The 21,227-nt window shown below is 38.8% G+C and overlaps 1 protein-coding gene across 2 annotated transcripts in view; it reads right to left on the bottom strand.

Annotated features, from left to right (window-relative positions):
* Nucleotides 1–21,227, bottom strand: part of RCAN2 (regulator of calcineurin 2) — a 265,183-nt gene that overhangs the window by 213,313 nt on the left and 30,643 nt on the right. For both annotated transcript variants that reach the window (XM_012664676.1, XM_012664675.1), the window contains one exon: nucleotides 19,578–19,804. In XM_012664676.1, the coding sequence (XP_012520130.1) occupies nucleotides 19,578–19,802 (225 nt within the window). In that variant the 5' untranslated portion in view covers nucleotides 19,803–19,804. The remainder of the gene's footprint in view (nucleotides 1–19,577; nucleotides 19,805–21,227) is intronic.

The raw sequence follows: 21,227 nt of genomic DNA, 5'->3' as shown, positions 1-21,227 counted from the left end.
GAATGTTTATAGCAGCATAATTCACAATTTCAAAGAAATGGAAACAACCCAAGTGCCCATCAATCCATGAGTGGATTAATAAAATGTGGTATATGTACACTATGGAATACTACTCAGCCATAAAAAGTGGTGAACTAATATCTCTTGTGTTAACCTAGATGTAACTGGAGCCCATTCCTCTAAGTGAAGTATCGTAAGAATAGAAAAACAACCATCACATGTACTCACCATTAAATTGGAACTAATCTATCAATGCTTATGTGCACATATGGAAATAACATTCATCAGAAATCAAGCAGGTGGGAGGGGGGAGCGGGGGATGGCTAAATCCACACCTAATGGGTACAATGCACACTATCTGGGTGATGGGCACGCTTATAACTTTGACCCAAATAGTGCAAAAACAATTTATGTAACCAAAACATTTGTACCCCTGTAATATTCTGAAATTTAAAGAAAGAGAAAGAGGTGTGGCTATCCAAGATACTTACTATACACAGGAGAGACAGAAAAAGGACTTTCCCCTGGACTGGCTCTTGTGAATAAACATATTCGTCCAGATTTCAAAGGGTGGTCATCTGGCTTACCACTCCGCCCCATCTCAATTTAGCTGTTCTTCTGAGGGTAGTGAGAACAGACAGTGGGAACTGACCAATATACTACTCTTTGGTGAGCTGTGCAGCAACCATAGGTAAGGAAAGCAAAAGAGGCCCATGAGTTTCAAATGACGCAAAATGCAAAAGATCAGACTGGAGGGCAGAAATTATCATCGATAGCCAGCATGTGCAGTTCCTATGATCAAGGCACCGTGGGTTCTATCACTTAGGTCCTCACAGGAACCCTATGAAGTAAATACTTTTTCTTGATGCTCTTTTACAGGTGTGGAAACTGAAGTTTAGAAAGGTTAAATAAACTGCCTATGGTCACACAACTAATAAACAGTGAAAACTGGTTTCAGACTTGGATTGTTAGATGCCAGAGCCCTCTCTTGTAGTCACCATGCTATATCGTTTCCCTAATTAGAGACAGAAGTGGAGAAACAAAGGACGTGGGCGGGGATGAGGTCTGAGCTCTTAAATGATAAAAGCAGAACCAACCCTTCCAGAGTACCAGACTCAGAGCCAAGCTCAGCCCTCCCAGTGTGCATGGGTCCTTTTGGTCACACTGAGACACAGATCATGTGACGGTTCTTCTGTCACCTGCAGACACAAAAGGTATGCTATGATGGAATATTAAACAGCTACCTCATTTTATTCCAAGCATATGCTTCCTCCATTTATATCGCAGTTAGAAAAGCGTTTGGTTATACTCGCAAACCATTAGTACTTCTATGGGCTTAAAAGTGCCACAGAAAACAAATTGATCATATTTGCGCATATGCTCTGAGTGGGCAATGGGAAAACCAGCCTCCACGTTGACCCACAAAGTTCCATTTCTAGGCTCGCTCCATCCTTTTTAATACCCTGTCATCAAGGTCTAATTCAGTTTACAATTTATATGCTTATTTAGTTTAACAGGGTGTAATAACATTTGTTTTGGATGCTTTCAGTTGATCCTGCATAGATTCCAACCACATCACCCTCTACCCCATATCCAACCGTGTGGGATCTGGAGTCACTTAATAAAACGCAAGGCATGAATGTATGTCTTGAAATGTTTAACAATTGGGCAAAGTCACCGACAAAGGTGATAACAAACCAAATGGACACTGAGCACAGACAATAAGGAGCCCATTATTAGGGAGGGCTTTGCACTTTGTTGTTGTTATAGTTGTTTTTATTGTTTATAGCAATAAGTACATTTGACAAAGGGTTGAACAACTTCAAATGGCAGTGTCTGGCAAAGCCATCATGTTGACCACAGAAAACCTAAAAAGGCAGAATGTTTGGAGGTAAAATTCTAAAACATGTGCCCTGAACCTGGACATTAAGAAGGCATTCTATCCCAGCTGCTGAGTGGTGACAGGATCTTTACCGAGGTGACTTTCTGTAGAGTCCAGACACAGGGTCTATTCTTAGAAAACCAAAAAAAGCATGGAGCTGCCTAAAAATAATGATGACTCAACACCTAGAAGCTTCAATGATGTAATGTTGTCAAAGAACACCCTCTCTCCTCACAGGTTGCAGTTTTTAAAATAAGCAAGCTCACAGCTCACCTTCTGAGGAAAGCAAAGATTTCACACGCTGAAGGAGAAAATTAGGACACGTGGGTCGCGGATAAAAATGTTCCATCCGTGCATCGCCTGTCACCGTGGCTGCTTTACTTGTTGGAGAAGCAGCCGTGCCAAAGGTAGCAGCTCTTCCCCTGCCACCCTCACTCATCAGTCATCCTTCCAAAACAGGTCCTGTGCGATAGGACAACAATGTTGATTACACAAGAGGAGGGCCTGAAAAATCCCAGCCTCGAGTCGCCCGCAGCTCGCACATTTCATGGCACGGGATGGGCCCATTTGGAGACTGTGGTACAGGTGCAGGGTCTAGAACAGAAACACACCCCAGAGCTCCCGCAACACAGCCTTTAAAGAACAGTAGCCATGGCTCCATGCTGCCCCATGGCCGTGGGCCTCCACAAGGGCCACACGGTGACCAGCACCATGAGCAGGCCAAGTCCCAGCTGCCACCGTGGGCACCTCACCAAGCACAGCAAGTTCAAGTGGGACACCATCCAAGAAGTGTGTGGCTTCACCCCACATGAGCGCCACACCATGGGGCTGCTTGAGGTCGCCAAGGACAAGAGGGCTGTCAAGTTCACCAAGAGTGAGGACACGTATCCATCCCAGGGGGAAGCGAGAGGAGCTGAACCACATCCTGACCTCCATGAGCAAAGAGGCTGCCAAGGACTGAGCCCCTCTCCCCACTTGCTCTGTACATGATAAAATCTCTATAGAAAAAAAATTCCAGAGCCTTCTCTCTGCCCTCTTAGATGCCGTTCCCTATGATATGCTCTATCCACCTCAATCTCTCATTTCACCTAACTTGTGCTATAATTATCAGACCCCAGTAAACATTAAGCTACATGAGGGCTTGCATCTCATTCCTCTTTATACTCCCAGTGCCAAGAGCAATACTTGGGACATGATAGAGTTTTGATAATTATTAAATAATTGATGGTTGGATTGATTGATTGCTGCGATATTCTTTACCCTCGTTAGTGTATTTATGAGTCACCGCTCTTCCCTGGATGCTTATATTGTATATCTTAGGATATATTTCAGGTATATCTGAGAATATATTGTCTCCTAGGGGTATGTTCATTAAAAAGAATACTGTTAATTAGCAAATAGCCTTCAAGTTCCAAGAGATTCTAGAGCATTACAGGAGATACCTGGGGACAGGATGTTCCTCATACCACAAAGCCCATCTATTTATTCTTAAGGCTTGCTCTGTTCAGCAAAAAACAAAGCGAGAAGCATGGGTCTGACAGTCAAAGCTGGGTGCATTATAAATAAAGCACAGTAAAGAGGAACTGCATCTGATGGAATACATTAGGTTTCACATGTACAACTGTTTCTTTTTCAGAAAGATGTTCTTGTTGTAGCAACGCTTTCACTGTGCATTTTTGGAATTCTCAAAAGTCAGTTCCCAAGCTCCAAATGAAAATCTTTCTTACTATTTTGTAGCTATTTCTCATTATGGTGTTTATGTGCATGTTGTTTTTAAATAAAAGTTATTTTACTTGGGTTGGTTACCAACTTAAGTCATCATGCTTAATTCTAAACAGCTTGTTTCCACAGATTCAAATCTACCCTAAATACAAAAACCTTGCACCACTTAAACTATTGCAAAGAATGTGCTGTCAGTGATGCCAAAAGAGGAGTCCCTTTGAAAAGGACTGTACCTGTTTAGATGTGTGAACTTGGAGATGTTTGGGCAGGAAAGACGGCCCCACTGTGGTTGAAATCCAGTTGTTCACAGGAAGCTGGGCAAAGCCATGGCTAAGAAACCAATGTTTGCTCTCTTTCTCCTCTCCTTTCTGAATCACCACGTCCAGACCCTCCCTACTCCCACATTTAGAGCAAGACTATCTGTAAAAAGCAAATTTAATGAAAACTGGCCAGTAGTGCCGGATTTCTGACACTGAAGACTTGTTCCCTGAAATTTTCAAAAGACACTAACTGAAGAGCCAAACTCCTTTCCTCTCCTATGCCCCTTGCAAAGCCTTGAACTTCAGCTACACAGTGATAACTTTTAAGTGGACTTCTGTTCCAAGTTTTGCAACTTGATAGAACATAATACCAATGAAGAAAATAATCTATTTGAGGGAAAGCATAAAACTCTCAAGTGTCAGGCATTGAAACTACAGCATCTTCCCATGAAATAATTGGGCTCTAAGCCTTTAGAGTTCAAAATCAGACTGATTTATGATAAGGACAAACTTAAATATACATATATTCAAATGGGTAATACGTGTTCATTTTGTCACAAATCACTATTAGAATATTAATTGGATTTAAGAGTCAAACTTAAGGTATACTTAAATGACCCAGTGCTTTTCTAAAAACATGTAGACCTAGATGATGTGTGTTCATGGAAGATGTTATTATTGATTGTGACTGCCAAGTTACACTTTTTCTTTGAAGATATTTAAAATCTATTCTTCTAAATAATATGAGTTCTGGCAAAAAATGTTTGTATGCATGTTACTCTAAAAATATCATATAATCTATTAAATTAGGTGATTTTATTCATATTCACAATGGAATTTAAAAACATCTGCAAAATACATCCTTAATGACCACTGGCAGCCACTTTCCATATTAAAAGATGATTGTTAAAGTACTCATAAAAATATGAGCAAAGTTTGATGAGCTAATTCAGGTAAATGTCTTAGATTACATCTATACATAATTAGTTTAATGCAAGCGAAATAAAATATCAGGACAAGTAAGAATAAATAGACTTGCTATGTGAGTATTAATTTTTAATTTGAGCTTCCTAGAAGCCAGGGAAAAAGAGAAACACATAAACTACATAATTCTCCTAGTGAGAAAAAAATACCAGTTTCCAGAGGAAACAAAGTTTTCCTGGCACTAGTTCTAAAAGGAAAGTATCGCATGAACCTTATGTGGGGAGCAGTGAACAAGAAGTACCCCACAACAGATGCAGAAACACATTCCACGTGGTAAAGACTGAGATTAAACTTCCTTAAAGCCCAAGGCTTTGATATAAAAGCACAACTTTGTCATAATTCTGCAAGGATCTGCCTAGGTCTTCCTTCCAACTTCCATAGCACATGTATTGTCGAGGTCTGCATGTTTTTAGAAAACCACCTGATTTTTAGAAAAGCTCCTTCCTTCCTTCCTTGAGCCAGGGGTAGATAGTCACAGATTTGGGCCGTAGGGAGGGGACTGAAGGAGAATGAGGAAGGGAACCAGTGTTTACCAGGAAGGTAAACATTGTGCTACCTCTTCTGAGCATTTCATCACAGAACAAGCCAGTGAAGAAGGTATTGTTAACCTCATTTTGTAAAAGAGGTGTTGGCCAAGATGACATGCCTAGTATACAGTCCAGGCAGGATTTGAACCCATGTGGTTCTGAATCCAAAGCCCTTTCTCTGGGCTCTTTGCCTGCCGTAAGTGCCCACATTGTCTAGAGAGTTGAGTTAGACATGTGGGACACAGAAGGATGACGAACCTGCTCTACCTCCAGACACCTATAATCACCCAGCTAGAATAAGACCATCATATTACGCAGTGCACTCCATGTATAAATAGCATATTATGTTAAGTAATTTAGAGTTAATAATAGCTACAAATTTTGGAGGGGAATGTAGGTTTTGAACAAAGTGTAAGGTATGACATTTCAACATGCTGGATGAAAATCTTAACTATGTCACCTATCTGATCAGTGAGTCTCCCTCTCAAAATACTGATAGAGATTACAGTGTTTATGTTTGAAATGATGATGCCGTATGATACAACATCCCCAGTAAAATTGAACATTACCAAAACATTACCAGATACTGATCAAACTTAAAAAAAATAAACTACATGTGTTCTGTTCCTATATATTTATTCTCCTAAAAGGGTAAGGGTGTATGGTTGAGCACTGTATGCATAAAATTATCAATGAGCTGGTAATAAGGAAATCTGTGCAGCACACTGATCACCTCACTCTCACAGAGTAAATATCACATGTTATTAATGGAGTTGGCATTCAATCCATCTGTATCACACCGATCTCATCCATGGAGCTAAATGTCAGGCCTGAAGTGATGGTTACCTTGGTGGAGTTTTAAAGTTCACATCAAAACTCTGAGACTTTCTCTGGTTATCTCTGAGTCAATCAAGAATTTCACGACCACCAAACTGAGACCAGAATCAGGGAAGCTAAGAAAGGCAGGGTGAAGCCCATTCCACCTTCAACTGTTGAGACTGAAGAAAATAACAATAATAAAAATTATGCTATCCCTGGGCTCCATCGCTGAAATTGCCTCTGAAAAAGGAACATTCTTAGACAACGGAACTCAATAGTTACCTTTGAATTTACGTATTTTTAAATTTGAAATAATTCAAAATTATCTCATATGACCAGGGTCACCACGATGGTTGTGCCTTTGCGCACTTCTTAAGGGCTCCTGAGCCAGGAGGATGAAATCTAGTCTGCCCTCCATCTGCTAGGCCACTCACTCCTGCCCAGGGCTTCGACTGCCCCATCAGCCCAGAGAACAGGGCGCCATTTTTACAGTCACCTTCCTTACCCCAGGCAGTGTATCCTAAGACTGCTTCTGCTCATAGGGGCACCTTTCAATAATTCAAAGAGTCACCGTACAGGCTAGAAGCAGCTCTGATGGAAACCATATGAAGTGAATTCCATTCCTTTATTTTTCCATAAAGGAGGGGGAAGCTCCCTGTCCTCTTTAATATTATCACAGACCAAATGGAACATGGCAGTTGTTTTTCACCAGGTGTTGTCAAGAATATGTGTTCACCCACTCTTTGGCACAGAAATCGAATACTTTCAACTCTGTGTGCATCGGGTTTAATTCTTTCCACTGCCTCCATTATTTCCAGTAGTTAAGTGGGATATTTAGAGTAGCTTGTCACGCTCTTGGGCCCCAGGGGGTCACTCGGTACTGTGGAGAGGCAAGATACTAAATATATTTTCATGACTTCAAGAAAAGTTAAGGTTCCAGGGAATGTCCTACAGCAGCTTTCAAATCTGCCCCACACTGGGCCTCTCATCTGGCAGGTGCTCCCAAGTGATTAGCAGTGACTAATTATGGTTCCTAGTCACCGTTCAAAGAAAAAAGAAAACAGGGCTAACCTATGGAGTACAATGGTAGGCACTGTATTTTTACACTTTAAACATTCTTTAGAAAAACGAACACAACTGTGAAGGTCACATTTACCTATGAGGAATGAACACAAGAGAAACAATGAAACTCCTAAGTATTCCTTAAACATCTGATGTCTGATTTAACTGTTCTCTGCTTAAGTATTTAAAACTGATACTTGGTCATCATTTTGCTGCCACAGTTTACTTCATTTTTCAACCTATATTCAGTAATACTTAAACCACAATAAATTATTATCTTTGTGTTCATCTGTTGCTATCTATCTTTAGTGTGAAATTTTTAACCAGCCTTAAATCATCCTCATTACACATTCTCTAAGGTCTTCCAAAGCACCAGATTTCAGTTTTCATTGCTACCTTTTCTCTCTTTCTTCCTCTCCCTTTTCTTCACCTGGGAGTAGCTATGAAAACAAATGCGCTTAAGACACTTTTAATTTTTCACTCACTTGGCTTACTGAGTCAGTCACCTCTAGCCACTTTAAACATCACATAAATATAAATTGACATATACAACAGGTTTATTCACAAGTGTCACATGTTAACTACAAGAGTGATTTGGATTCAGTGTATTTATACTTGAGTCTTGCTCTTGAATCACCTGAGTTCTTCCTGCCTTATATTCTTTCACCTGAAACTTCATACTGATGGATAGCCAACTTTGTTTCTAGAACCTGTTTTCCACAGTGGAATTTAGAGACAGTGAGACACGGTGGGTAATGAACTGGACTCTACTCTTTCCCCTATCTCTAAATTATCAGCCAGTCCTGGGAAATCCATTTTTCTGCATCTTAATTTGGTCATTGTTTAAGTAGAAGTTCAACTCAATATTGATTGAGTACCTACTGTGTGTCAGGTTCTGTGCAAGGTGATATAAATACAAATTGTAATACAAAATTTTGTCTATCTTCATGGACTTCAGGGCCTGGAGAGGAAAGGGTAAATGAAGAGAAGCCAAATATTTGTGAGTGGTTGATACAAGAGGTTTTACAATATAAGTTCCCTGAGACAACACTAATGTATGCATGGAGCAATAACTATCTACCTGGTGGCCTAGGAGACTCTCCTACGGACCCAGACCAGACCATTAGTCAGGAGCCGGGGTGAAGGGCTGGAGACAGCACAAGCGGTGACAGCAGGTCAAAGGCTTTAAACTGTACACATTCAAAGAAGGAGACTCAGCAAGTGACAGAGTTTGGCTTGGAGAATTCCACACAGAAGTATCAATGCATAACACTCATCCTGGCTTCAATGTGTCCTTTATTTCCAATAGACATGAACCCCCTACGGCTCTAGTCATCAGGCCAGCCCTTGTGGCTCCAGACACTAGGGCTGCCCTAGGTTCCAGACCAGCCCAGAGCCAGGTTGGCCCACATGGCCCTAGGGTTCAGGACCACTCCTTTGCCAGGTTGGCACCCCTGGCCTCAGTCACCAGGCACCCACAGACTCAGGCTCCAGGGCTTAACCAGTGCCAGGCTGGTCCCTGCAGCCCCACCCTTCAGGACAACCCCTGCATCCCCATGTTCCAGCAGATCCATGGTTCAGGACTGCTCCAGCAGGAGCCAGGGGCCAGGTGCATCCCAGAAGACTCCAGTGCCAGGATGGCCCTCACATAACTAGGCTCCAGGACTAACCCTGTGGCCCCAGGTATCTCAAGGCAGCCACCATGGGCCCAGCACCCAGGCCAGCACCCACATACCCAGCCTCCAGGATGAGTCCTACAGAGTCAGGACCTATATTTGTCCTGGCACCAGGCCAGCCCCAGGCCTTGGGCTAGTTTTAGTGGATATAAGCTCCAGTAGAACCAAAGTCTGGGCCCACTCCAGTAGATCCCAGTGCCAGATCAGGCCTATGGACTGAAGTCCCTGGACTACCTCATAGATTCAAGCTTCAGGACTACTCCAGTGCCTAGCCATCCCCTGTGGACTCAGACTATAGGCATGTCTGATTGGGCCTACGGACCAGGCCCATACCAGCATCTAGCCAGGACCTATAGACTCAAAGTCAAGGACTACCTTAGTGCAGGGTCAGGTCCTGTGAATCCAGGATTTGGGATAGTTTCTATGGATTCAGATTCTAGACCGGTCTTCAAGGACCCAGTCTCCTGGTCCACTCCCCTAAACCCAATCAACAGGTCCACTACAGTAAATTCAGGCTCCAGGCCCAACCTCACAGACCCAAGCACCATGTCTGCCTACCTGCTGATCCAGGCACCAGGCTAGCCTGCCTGAAGACTCTAGCAACAAGCCCAGTCACAGACCATGCCAGATAAGCTGCTCAGAATCTCTGGATGAGCTGAATAATAAAGGACTTATCCAGACAAAGCCAGTCTACAAAGACTGAAATAAAGACCTACTTCTTCAAATGCACAGACCCAATGCACAGCCACAAGGATCAAGAAGAATCAGGGAAATGACACCACCAAAGGAACAAAATAAAGTACCAATTACCACCATAAAAATGGAGATTTATGAACTGCCTGACAAAGAATTCAAAATAATTGTTTTAAGAAAGATTGCCAACTTTAAATACAGAGAAAAAATTCGATGAAATCAGAAAAACAATAAACAACCAAAATGAGACATTTAACAGAGATAGAGATATTGAAATTACACACACACACATACACACACACACACACACACACACACACACACACACCAGAAATTCTGGAGCTGGAAAATATAATGATCAAAATGAAAAATACAGTAAAGATTGCCAACAACAGAATTGATCAAGCACACACACACACACACACCAGAAATTCTGGAGCTGGAAAATATAATGATCAAAATGAAAAATACAGTAAAGATTGCCAACAACAGAATTGATCAAGCAGAAGAAAGAATCTGTGAGTTCAAAGACAGGTTATTTAACAATATGCAGCCAGAGGAAAAAAATTAAAAAGAGTTAAAAGGAAGGAAGAAAGCTTATGGGACTTATGGGACAGCATCAAAAGAGCAAATATTCAAATTTTAAGAGTTAGAAAAAGAAGGAGAGAGAGATACAGGGGCAGAAAACTCATTTAAAAAAATAGTAGCAGAAAATTTTCCAAATCTAGGGAAAGGTATAAATACTAAAGTACAGCAAGGTCTTCATTCAGATTCAATCCAAATAAAAGTATGCCAAGACATATTATAATCAAACTGCCAAAAATCAAAGATGAAGAGAGGATCCTGAAAGAAGAAAAAAAAAGCATATCACATATAATGGAGTTCCAATAAAGCTAACAGCAGACTTCTCAGTAGAAACCTTACAGAAGAGAGTGGGATGGTATAGTTAAAGCAATGAAAGGAAAAAATGCCAATCATGAATATTTATCCATCAAAACTGCCCTTCAGAAATGAAGGAGAGAAAAAGACTTTCCCAGAAAAACAAAGCTGAGGGAGTTTATCACCTCTAGACTTATCGTACAAAAAATGCTAAAGGAATTTCTTCAAGCTAAAAGAAAAGGATGCTAATTAATAACACAAAAACATATGGAAGTATAAATGTCACTGGTTAAAGTTAGTACACAATCAAATTCAGAATTCTCTAATACTGTAATGGTGGTGTATAAATCATTATATCTTTAGCATTAAGATTAAAAACCATTAAAAATAATAATACCTACAATAATTTGTTAAGGGATAAACAATGTAAAAAGAGGTAAACTGTTACATCAAAGACATAAAATGTGGGGAGGGAAGTAAAAATGTTGAGTTTTTTTATGTGATCACAGTTGTTACCAGATTAATATAGCCTGTTTTAATGATGTTTTATGTAAGTCTTATGATAACCACAAATCAAAAACCTATAGCAGGTGTACAGAACATAAAAAGTAAGGAATCAAAGCATACCACAAGAAAAAAACCACCTAGTCACAATTTCTCTCATAGGAAGAGAAAAAGAAATAAACAAAAGATCTCTAAAACAACCAGAAAACAAGTAGCAAAATGGCAGTTATAAGTCCTTACCTAACAATAATTACCTTGGATGTAAATGGACTAATTGTTCCAATCAAAAGACAATGATTTAATAGATTTAACAAAACGAAAACAAGACCTAACTATATGCTGCCTACAATAGACTCACTTCACCCTTAACAACACATATAGACTGTAAGCTAAAGGAGGGAAGAAAGATGTTTTATATAAATGAAAACCAAAAGAGAACAAAGATAGCTATACTTATATTGGCTAAGATATACTTTGAGTCAAAAAATGTCAAAAGAGACAAAGAAAGTCATTACATAATGATAAAGGGGTCAATCCATCAAGAGGATATAACAGTTGTAAATATATATATAACCAACATTGGAACACTTAAAAATATAAAGCAAATATTAATAGATCTGCAGGGAGAGATAGACTGTAATACAATAATAGTATGGGACTTCAATACCTCGCTTTTAGCAACGGGCAGGTCATCCAGACAAAAGATCAACAAGTAAATGTTGGAATTAAACTGTGCATTAGACCAAATGGACCTAACAGACATATATGAAACAGTCAATCCAACAGCAGCAGAATATACATCTCATTAAGTGTACAGAGAACATTCTCCAGGATAGATCATGTTAGGCCACAAAATAAATCTGAACAAGTTTAAGAAGATTAAAATCATATCGATTATCTTTTTCAAACACAATGGTATAAAACCAGAAAATATATAATAAGAGAAGGAATTTTGGAAAATTCACGAATACACTGAAATTAAACAACATGTTCCTAAACAACTAATGGATCAAAGAAGAAATTTAAAAATATCTTGAGACAAATGAAAATAGACTCATAACATACCATGGAATGTAGGAAAAGAGGTTCTAAGAAGAAATGTTACAGCAATATATACCTACATCAAAAAAGAAAAAAGGATCTCAAATTAAAAACCTAATGTTATATCGTGGGAATTAAAAAGAGAAGAACAAATTAAGCCCAAAGTTAGGTAAAATGAAGGAAATTATTAAGATCAGAGGGTAAATAAATAGAGACTAGAAAAATTAAAAAGATCAACAAAATAAGAGTTTTTTTTTAACTTTTTTGAAAACATAAACAAAATCAACAGGTCTCTAGCTAAACAAAGGAAAATGAGAGAAGACTCAAATAAAATCAGAAATGAAAGAGGAGACGTTACAACTGATATCACAGAAACACATACAATCCTAAGAGATTACTATAAACAAATATAGGCCAACGAGTTGTATAATTTAGAGAAACAGATAAATTTCTAGAGACATACAACCTACCCAAGACTGAATCCTGAAGAAAAAGAGAAAATCTGAACAGACCAATAATAAGGAAGAAAATTGAATCAGTAATAAAAATGCCTGCTATTAAAGAAAAGCCCAGGACCTGATGGCTTCACTGCTGAATTTCACCAAACATTTGAAGAACTAATATCTATCCTTCTCAAACTCTTTCAAAAAATTCAAGAAAAGAGAACACTTCCAACCACATTTTACAAGGCCAGCAAGACAAGGGCACTATAAGAAAAGAAAATTACAAGTCAATATCTCTAATGAACAGATACGCAAAACTCCTCAGCAAACTAAACTCAACAGCACATTGAAAAAATTATTCACCACAATCAAGTGAGATTTATCACAGGAAGGCAAGGATGATTTAACAAATGCCAATCTATAAATGTGATACACAGCACATTAACAGAATGAAGGATAAATACCATCTCAACAGATGCAGAAAAAGCATTTGACGAAATTCGACATCCTTTCATGATAAAAGTTCTCAACAATTGGATGTGAAAGGAATGTGTCTCAACACAACAAAGGCCATATATGACAAACTCGCAGCTAGTATCACACTCAATGATGAAAAAGTGAACAAATTTCCTCTAAGATCAGGAACAAGACAAGGATACCTACTCTCACCACATCTATTCAGCATAGTACTGGAAGAAATTGCAAAAGAGAAAGAAAGAAAATCAATTAACCAAGAGAAATAAATAAAAGGGATCCAAGCTGGAAAGGAAGAAGTTAAATTCAACTTGTTTGTAGATGGCATGATCTTATGTTTAGAAAATCCTATAGACTCCATTAAAAAACTGAGTGAAAGTATAACCTATGGAAGGAGAGACAATATGTGCAAATCTTACAAGGGGCTAACATCAAAATATATAAATAACTCAAACAACTCAACAGAAAGAAAACAAATAACTTGATTAAAAAATGGTCAAAGGACCTGAAAAGACAGTTCTCAAAAGAAGACATACAAATGACCAAGAGGTATATGAAAAAATGCTCAATATCACTAATCATCAGGGAAACGCAAATTAATACCACAAAAAGAGATCACCTCAGACCTGTTAGGATGGCTATTACCAAAAGATGAAAGATAACAAGTGTCAGTAAGGATGTAGAGAAAAGGGAACCCTCGCACACTGTTAGTGTGAATGTAAACTGGTACAACCATTATGGAAAACAGTATGAAGTTTCCACAAAAAAACTGAAAATAGAACTACCTTATGATCCAGCAATTCCACTACTGGGTATACATCCAAAGAAAATGAAACCAGTATGTCGAATAGATATCTGCACTCTCACATTCATTGTGCCGTTATTCACAATAGCGACGATATGGAATCAACCTAAGTGTCCATCAACAGGTGAATGGTTAAAGAAAATGTGGTAAATATACACCGTGGAATACTATTCAGCCTTAAAAAGGAAATCCTGTCATTTCTGAAAACATGGATGAACCTGGGGGACATTATGTTAAGTGAAATATGCCAGGCACAGAAAGACAAATACCACATGACCTCATTTACATGCAGAATCTTAAAAAATTAAACTGATAGAAGCAGAAAGTACCATGATAGTTACAAGGGTCTGGGGGAAGGGGTGGGAAGATGTTGATCAAAGGATACAAAGTTTTGGCTAGACAGGAGGAATGAGTTTAAGAGACCTCTTGTAAAACATGATGACTTTAGTTAAAAACAATATACTGCATTTTTTTGAAAATTGTTCAGAAGGCAGATTTTAAATGTTTGCCCCAGAAAAATGATAAGAATGTGAGTTAATGTATATGTTAATTAGCTTGTTAGCCCTTACACAATGTGTACATATTTCAAAACATGTTGTACACAATAAATACATACAATTGTATTTGTCAATTAAAAAATAAATTGTTTAAAAAACTGAAACAATAGACATGAACATCTTATTATGGGCAAAATACATTCAATTGCTTATCTTGATGGCATTTCAGATTTCAGGGATGAATTCATTCTTCTTTTTGAACATGGGGTGTAGGTTCATTTTTATATTTTACATAACTACAAAACACTGCCTGAAACCCTTGTGGCCTGATATGTTTGAGGTTCTGAATTTTGGGATTTGGAAATGTAATACATACACCTCATATTGTATAATGCTCCAGCAAGTTCTGGGGCAGCCCCTGGCCATTAAAGACAGGAATATTCCTGCAGGAAGAAAGGATGAATATTCACACTATAGGGAACTTCCTATCAGTTCAAGTCAGATTTTGAATGAAATGAGGTTTTGTCTCTAAATGGATTATGAGAAAGGCTTCAGTTTTCAGAGATTTCAGATTTCAGTACCACAAATACTGGATTGTGGAACTGTAGTTGTAAAGTACAAAGTGAACATCCATATCTCCCCTACAAACTGGAGTGGGGGTATAACTCTTACCTGGGGAATAAAGTAAAAACCACAAATAATCAGATTTAGCTCTGAAAATCCTTCAGGATGCCTTCATAATGCCTGTCATGTTATATTAGATCAGTGTTTCCTCAGCTGAGCTCCAGAAAAAAGAATTAGTTCATATTTAGTGGCCATGTTGAATGGAAATATATACCTTTGAATATTAGAATCACGTTAGCCACTTGCAATGCATTGAAATGATCCATTTATGAGAAGCACAAAGACTGAGAGAGCCAGTAGAGCCAGGTCTCTGACCTCATGCCCATTTTGGTAGAAGATACTCTTTAATGGTGGCATAAATTCCCCTTTATTTAAAAACAAACCAACCCATGCATATGTTTGTGAGTTAGCATGTGTATGAGTGTGTGTGTAAGGCAATGAATATAGTTGAAAATATGTTAAATGCCCTTTTGATTTGGTATCACTGTCAGCATTTATTATGTTCCTTATTTGTTTGCTTATTTTGAATCCATCTCTCAGGGGAGATTATAAGATAAATGAGTTTAAACCTATCTAGTTCACCATTTCATCTCCAGAGCCAAATATCATACCTATTTTCATAAAATATTTGTATATCAAGAGGCAGTACTGCATAATGTTCAAGGGCATGGACCCTGTAGCTTGGGAACCTAGATTTGAATCCTAGATCAGTCACCGCTAGTTGTGGGACCATGGGCAAAGTCTCATGCCTCAGTGTCCTCATCTGAAAAATGGGGATTATGATACTTATTGTATCAACCTAGATGGACTAACTTCTACTGTAATAGCAGACCCCCAAATCCCAGCGACCTAAAACTACAAAAGTTTTTTATTCATTCGTTTGTTTGTTTTTTCTGGATGCATTACATGTCATCATAGGTTGGCCAGGATCCTGCCCCATATCATCATGGTCCTCATTCCAAGACCCAAAATGCCCAAGCAGGCACTACCTGGCACAATGCCAGTTTCCTTAGCAGAGCAAAAGGAACATCCTTCAGGGCCCAATACTGGTAATTGAATGCTTGGCATATACATTGGGCAGAACTAGCCAGTGGGGTCCGGGGAATACAATCCTGCCATGTGCCCAGCAGTTGGAGAGGCAGAAAGATACCACCCTCATGGTGTTGTCATGACAATTAAAGGACTCAATGTTTATAAAGCACTTGAAAAAGCACCTGGCACCTCACTGTGTGCTATATAGGTGCTTGCTGCTGCTATTATTATTATTAAACTTAATAGATTCATATTTTGGAGGCCATTATAAAGATACCTTTTAGGCATCTATATTCAAATGAATTTGGCTAAATAGTTCATAGTGGCTGTTTTACTGTTCTCCTTTAGCGACCAGTGAGTTCCAACATCTTATCAAGGAGACCTTTATCTGTCTTCAGCATAGACACAGGCAGCTCGAAGAACACTCCCTCCCGCCTCACCTGTCTCAAGATGAGTTCTACAGCCCAGCTAAATCCAGAAGGGGAAATCCAGGGGAGCGGTCCAAAGGGAAATGAACCCTAGTAACTTCTAGGTGTTTGATGCTGTGCAAATCCCAGTTCTAAATGTGTTTCACAGAAAAATATTTATACTTCAAGCTGTAGCATGCAAACAGCAATCTGCATTTATTGGTTTCAGATGCCAATTTCCTCCAACTCCATCTCTCCTTTGTGTTATATAAACAAATCTCAACCATCTGGACCACAACAAGCCACACTGAGGTATGTGCTCGTTCATCGCAAAAGCATCAAATCAAAATACGACCTCGCAGAATTCTGCCTAACTGAAAATTGGAATGAACATCATGGACTTCACAAAGCTGTTTAAAAAATGTGCTTTAGGTGTCAGAACTTAGAATTTAAATAAAACAGCACAACCGAGCATATCAGAATATTTATCACTTTAATAAGCAGAAACAAACATAGATCATATCCTGAGCTATTACCTACATTATCAGCAGTCCAATTCAGTATCCTCCAAATTTCCTCAAAAAGGAAAAGGGCTTAGGAAAGGTATCTCAGATGTGTGGGAAAATAGAGAAGAGATTGCTGCAAGACTCATTCAGAAAGCAAAAGCTTTAATTCCTATCCAACTAAGGAAGTTAAAATGCATACTTTATAAAAATTGCAAGACGTAGTCTAAACTCAAATCCATCAATATAAAGACACAGTGATTCAGAAGTAGTTTGTGACAAAAAATAAATAAATAAATAACTCTGCCAAAACAAGTTACATATGAAAACTGCCTATCCACCTGGACCTTGGAAATGAAGGTTAAGCATCATTTCTGACATCTCATCCCCCTAATATAATTCCAGGCTGCTGAATACATCTTCCCAAAGCCAAAAATAAAGACAATGACCATGGCCAGTCCTGCCCAAAGGCAAATACAAGAGGTGCTGGAAACATTTCCTTCTTCTTTCCCCTCTGCCTAAAAATAGCTCCCCAACTTAGACCAGTGGCTAAAATGTCCACCCTTTGGGAAAGATACTCACCATCAGACTTCATGGTTCAGATTCATGAAATCTGAACCTTGTGGAAAGAATGTCCTGAGAGAATGGGGTACAAGACAAGTGACTTTATTAACATAGAAGAAAAAAATGGAGGTGAAAGGGAAGACTATGAAGTCTGGACCTTCAAGAAAAACACTTTTTTTCCTAAATTTCCAGTGATCTGGTATCTGATTATCTTGCTTTGTCACCTTTAAACCATGGATATATAATTAAATCAAAACTGAATCTATATCATATTATTTGATATCCTAGAGACACTCTACAAATGGGGGCTCTAAAATTGCACCACAGTTTGAAGAATTTCTGTCTGATTCAATAATTTTAACTACGTAGACTTTGGCCAATTATAAAATTTACCTTCTTGGCTATAAAAATGTCATCTAAATAATTTGAAAATGGTTCCATTGAACTACATCTTGTTTATTTCACCTCAATATTTTATCAAGGTCCTTTTAAAACCAAATACTATTTCTCGTGCTGCAATGCACCAACAACACAAATTAGATAAGAACATTTTACAATCCATGATTCAATCACATATCAGACTATCAAAATAGATGTGGGCAGACCGCCGTGAACTCTCCCCAACCCTCTATCCTCCTGTGTCCCCAGTTCTGGTTGAGTTGATCAGCTATTCTTGAGAGCACGCCTAAATGAGATCAGCACCTTCCTAGATCTTACTGCTGCGATCTACTGGGAAGTATATAGTCAGGAAAAAATCAAAACCCCCATTAAACCTTTAAGGAAAATCTTTTTAAATGTGATATTTAGATAAACAGATGACATAATGAGAAAACATGAACCCTCGCTTAATAGTTTATGGCAGGTATATTTCAGGGGAAACTACTTGCCCTGAGTAAATTATAATCTATGGTAACCTGGATCTAATTCAAGAACAAAATTGCCCAGTTTCTTTCAAAGAAGAAACTGGCATGTGCCACTTTCTTACTTTAAATAGTCTGGTGATCACAGCACTGCAGGTTTTAATTACATATAATTCCTTGTATTTCAAGCTATTTTCAGCCCATCATTTTAATTGTTCAACTCCAAAATAATATTGTTATAAAAATATCTTTAAATAGTTTGAAATAATTCCTAATCCTCTGAGATAGCTTTCTCTGTGGCTATCAGGATTGTTTAGAAAATCAATAAATCCAGAAATCAGACTTCCTGTAATTGTGCTCAGACAACAAAGTTGGGACTTCAGCAATTGGCAGAAAGAGCTAAAGTTTGTGAAACAGCAATCGTAAATCTTATATCGCACACATAGCCACATAATTTGGTTTAGAAAAAGGCCTTTCCCCCTCCCAAATTTCATGCATGTTTCCTAACACAGTATAATAGTGGATATTTACAGTTAGGAGCCTACATCCATGAGGGAAGGTTTGATCCATTTAGATACCCCATTTAAAAGATCAGAGAAATTTGAAATAAACTTTGGAAAGATCTCCAGATGGAATATTTACTGTGATTGCCAAGAACATTTACACTAAGATAAGTTTGTTTCTTAAAATGGGAAGATGAGAAATGTTTATACATAGAGAGCCTCATTCCCCAATCATTTCAAATCAAGGATTTACCACTGTCTGTTGAATTCTCACAACACACACATAGCAACACCACCATGGTATCAGTGAGCAAAGAAGGACTCAGATGCCGACCAACTTACCCTCTGTAATAATTACTGAGGGACGTGTAATAACTACCTAAAAAGCCATTTTTAGAACATTCATCAAACTGCAGGTAGGGGTGAAAGAGAGCTTGTGCTGTTTTGAGAAAGGCAAATTATGTTTTGGCAAAATAGGGGAAAATGAAACTTTCAGGAGTTTAAGACATCTGCTTCCTAGCCCAAGGGGTATTTCTTCTAATCCATATTCTTAACACCACTTGTTTTGTTAGATAGACCTACGAGTCACGGAGGACTCAGTTTAATTCAACACAGTCTCATCTACAACCTTGTCAGGTGTATCTCCGATGTTAGCTGATAATAGAACAGGCTTTTCTCATCCTGCTACACACACCAAAAATAGAGCCAAGTAAACATGTCCCAAAACTTCAAAACATCAACCGCAAATGCACAGGAGGATTATGTTGAGATAATGCCACATCTTCCCGTGTTTCAGGAACAAAGAAGACTTCTTACCTTGCTTTCCTCTCCTTCAAACACTGACTGGTGAACATTGCATGCAAACAACGAGTTGGGAAGGTCGTTGAAGTCGGTAATCGCTTGGAAGGCTTCTTCCGCAAGGCACCGAGTGACAGCCCAGTCTCTGTCTATGCAGCAGAGTAAGAAAAGTCCTCCATCTTCTGGGATGTGCCCCTGCTGTCCCGGGCTCCTCATTCCCACGAAGTACGATTCTCCCCTCATTCCTGAGGATACAAAGACAGACGTGTGACAGCAGAACGACTTCCTTAAAACTAGGTGTTCAGGTCACAGTTCTGGACTGTCTGGGGCCCAGCGGGGGAGTGTAATTAGGGGGAAAGCAGGGGATATTGGAAGGGAGAAGACCCAGCAAGTTCACATTGTCTCCTTGATCTCCAAATCAGAATTCACCATACAGTTCTGCTTCCGTGCAAGAATCCAGTAAGTGCTATGGATTCAACAAACAAACAAAACAAACAATAAACCCAAGGATAGGAGTTGGAGATCACCACTGTCAGCCCTACTGATATTGCCCATCAGGTATTGAGCTCCAGGCACGATTCTAAATGATTTACATACTTTAACTCACCTATTTAATCTCCACAATAGTCTATGAGGTTGTTACCATATTATCCCCATTTTATAGGTGGGAAGGCAGAGGAATAAAACAATTAAGTAACTTTTTACAAGGTCACTGACAAAATGGCAGGGCTAGAATTCAAACCCAGGGAGGTTGGTGCCAGAGCTGACTCTCCTATATCATAGAAATGAAGCAGATCAAAACTAGTAGAAATCTATATTTAAGGAAGTATGATCTACTTCATCATCACCTGAATCCTGATTATAGTAACTCTAATAGTTAATCCACAATGAGAATACACACACACATGCACATACACACACACACATACATATATTTCCTATTTTGCTTGGCATAATTATTTCAAGTGATTTGTGAACCAAGTCTAGATCCTGAAAAATCAGTACTATCTTGACTAATTCATGGTATATAGATCCCTCTCCCTCATAGCCCCCTTGAAGCTTTCCAGTATCAATTTTACCTTAGCGATGTTAAGTCCTTCTATTGTTTTCTCATACCTTATATTCATAATTTACAGAACTACATAGTTTTTCCATTTTTTGGTACTGGTACATAATTTAGTAGATTTTGTTAGTCTCCCCAGATATTTCAAGGATGGTATCTACTTTTTTTCTTTTTTATCTATTTCATGCCTATATTCCTCAAAGCTCAATAGTTAGAGGCCCAGAAGGTGAGATCCCTTGCCCACAGTTGCACAGGTAAGACTGACACTTATGACAGGGCTACTAAGTCATCTTCAGGAAGCTCATTTGCTTCGATCCCACAGTCACAGAGCCTCGGAGTAAAGGACAGAAAGATGGGCACCATTGAACGTCACTCTGCCTTCATGAAGTTTAGTTAGACACGAATTCTGGATTCCCCAGCAAAATATGAGTTTCTGCTTGTACCTCTTGAACTGTGAATGCATCATGGTGATGAGGTTATATTTTTTGTTTTCATTTTTCCTAGAAAAGCCCCCATGAGAGTTTGATAAGCAGTAATGCATTACATTTGATGGCAATAATGCATTACATATAAAATCTTAGGCCTGGTTGAGATAGGAGCCAAAA

Source organism: Propithecus coquereli, unplaced genomic scaffold, assembly GCF_000956105.1.
Source record: "Propithecus coquereli isolate 6110/MARCELLA unplaced genomic scaffold, Pcoq_1.0 Scaffold90, whole genome shotgun sequence".
Classification (NCBI taxonomy): domain Eukaryota; kingdom Metazoa; phylum Chordata; class Mammalia; order Primates; family Indriidae; genus Propithecus; species Propithecus coquereli.
The sequence above is the reverse complement of the archived record's forward strand: the minus strand, read 5'-3'. Positions and strand labels throughout refer to the sequence as shown.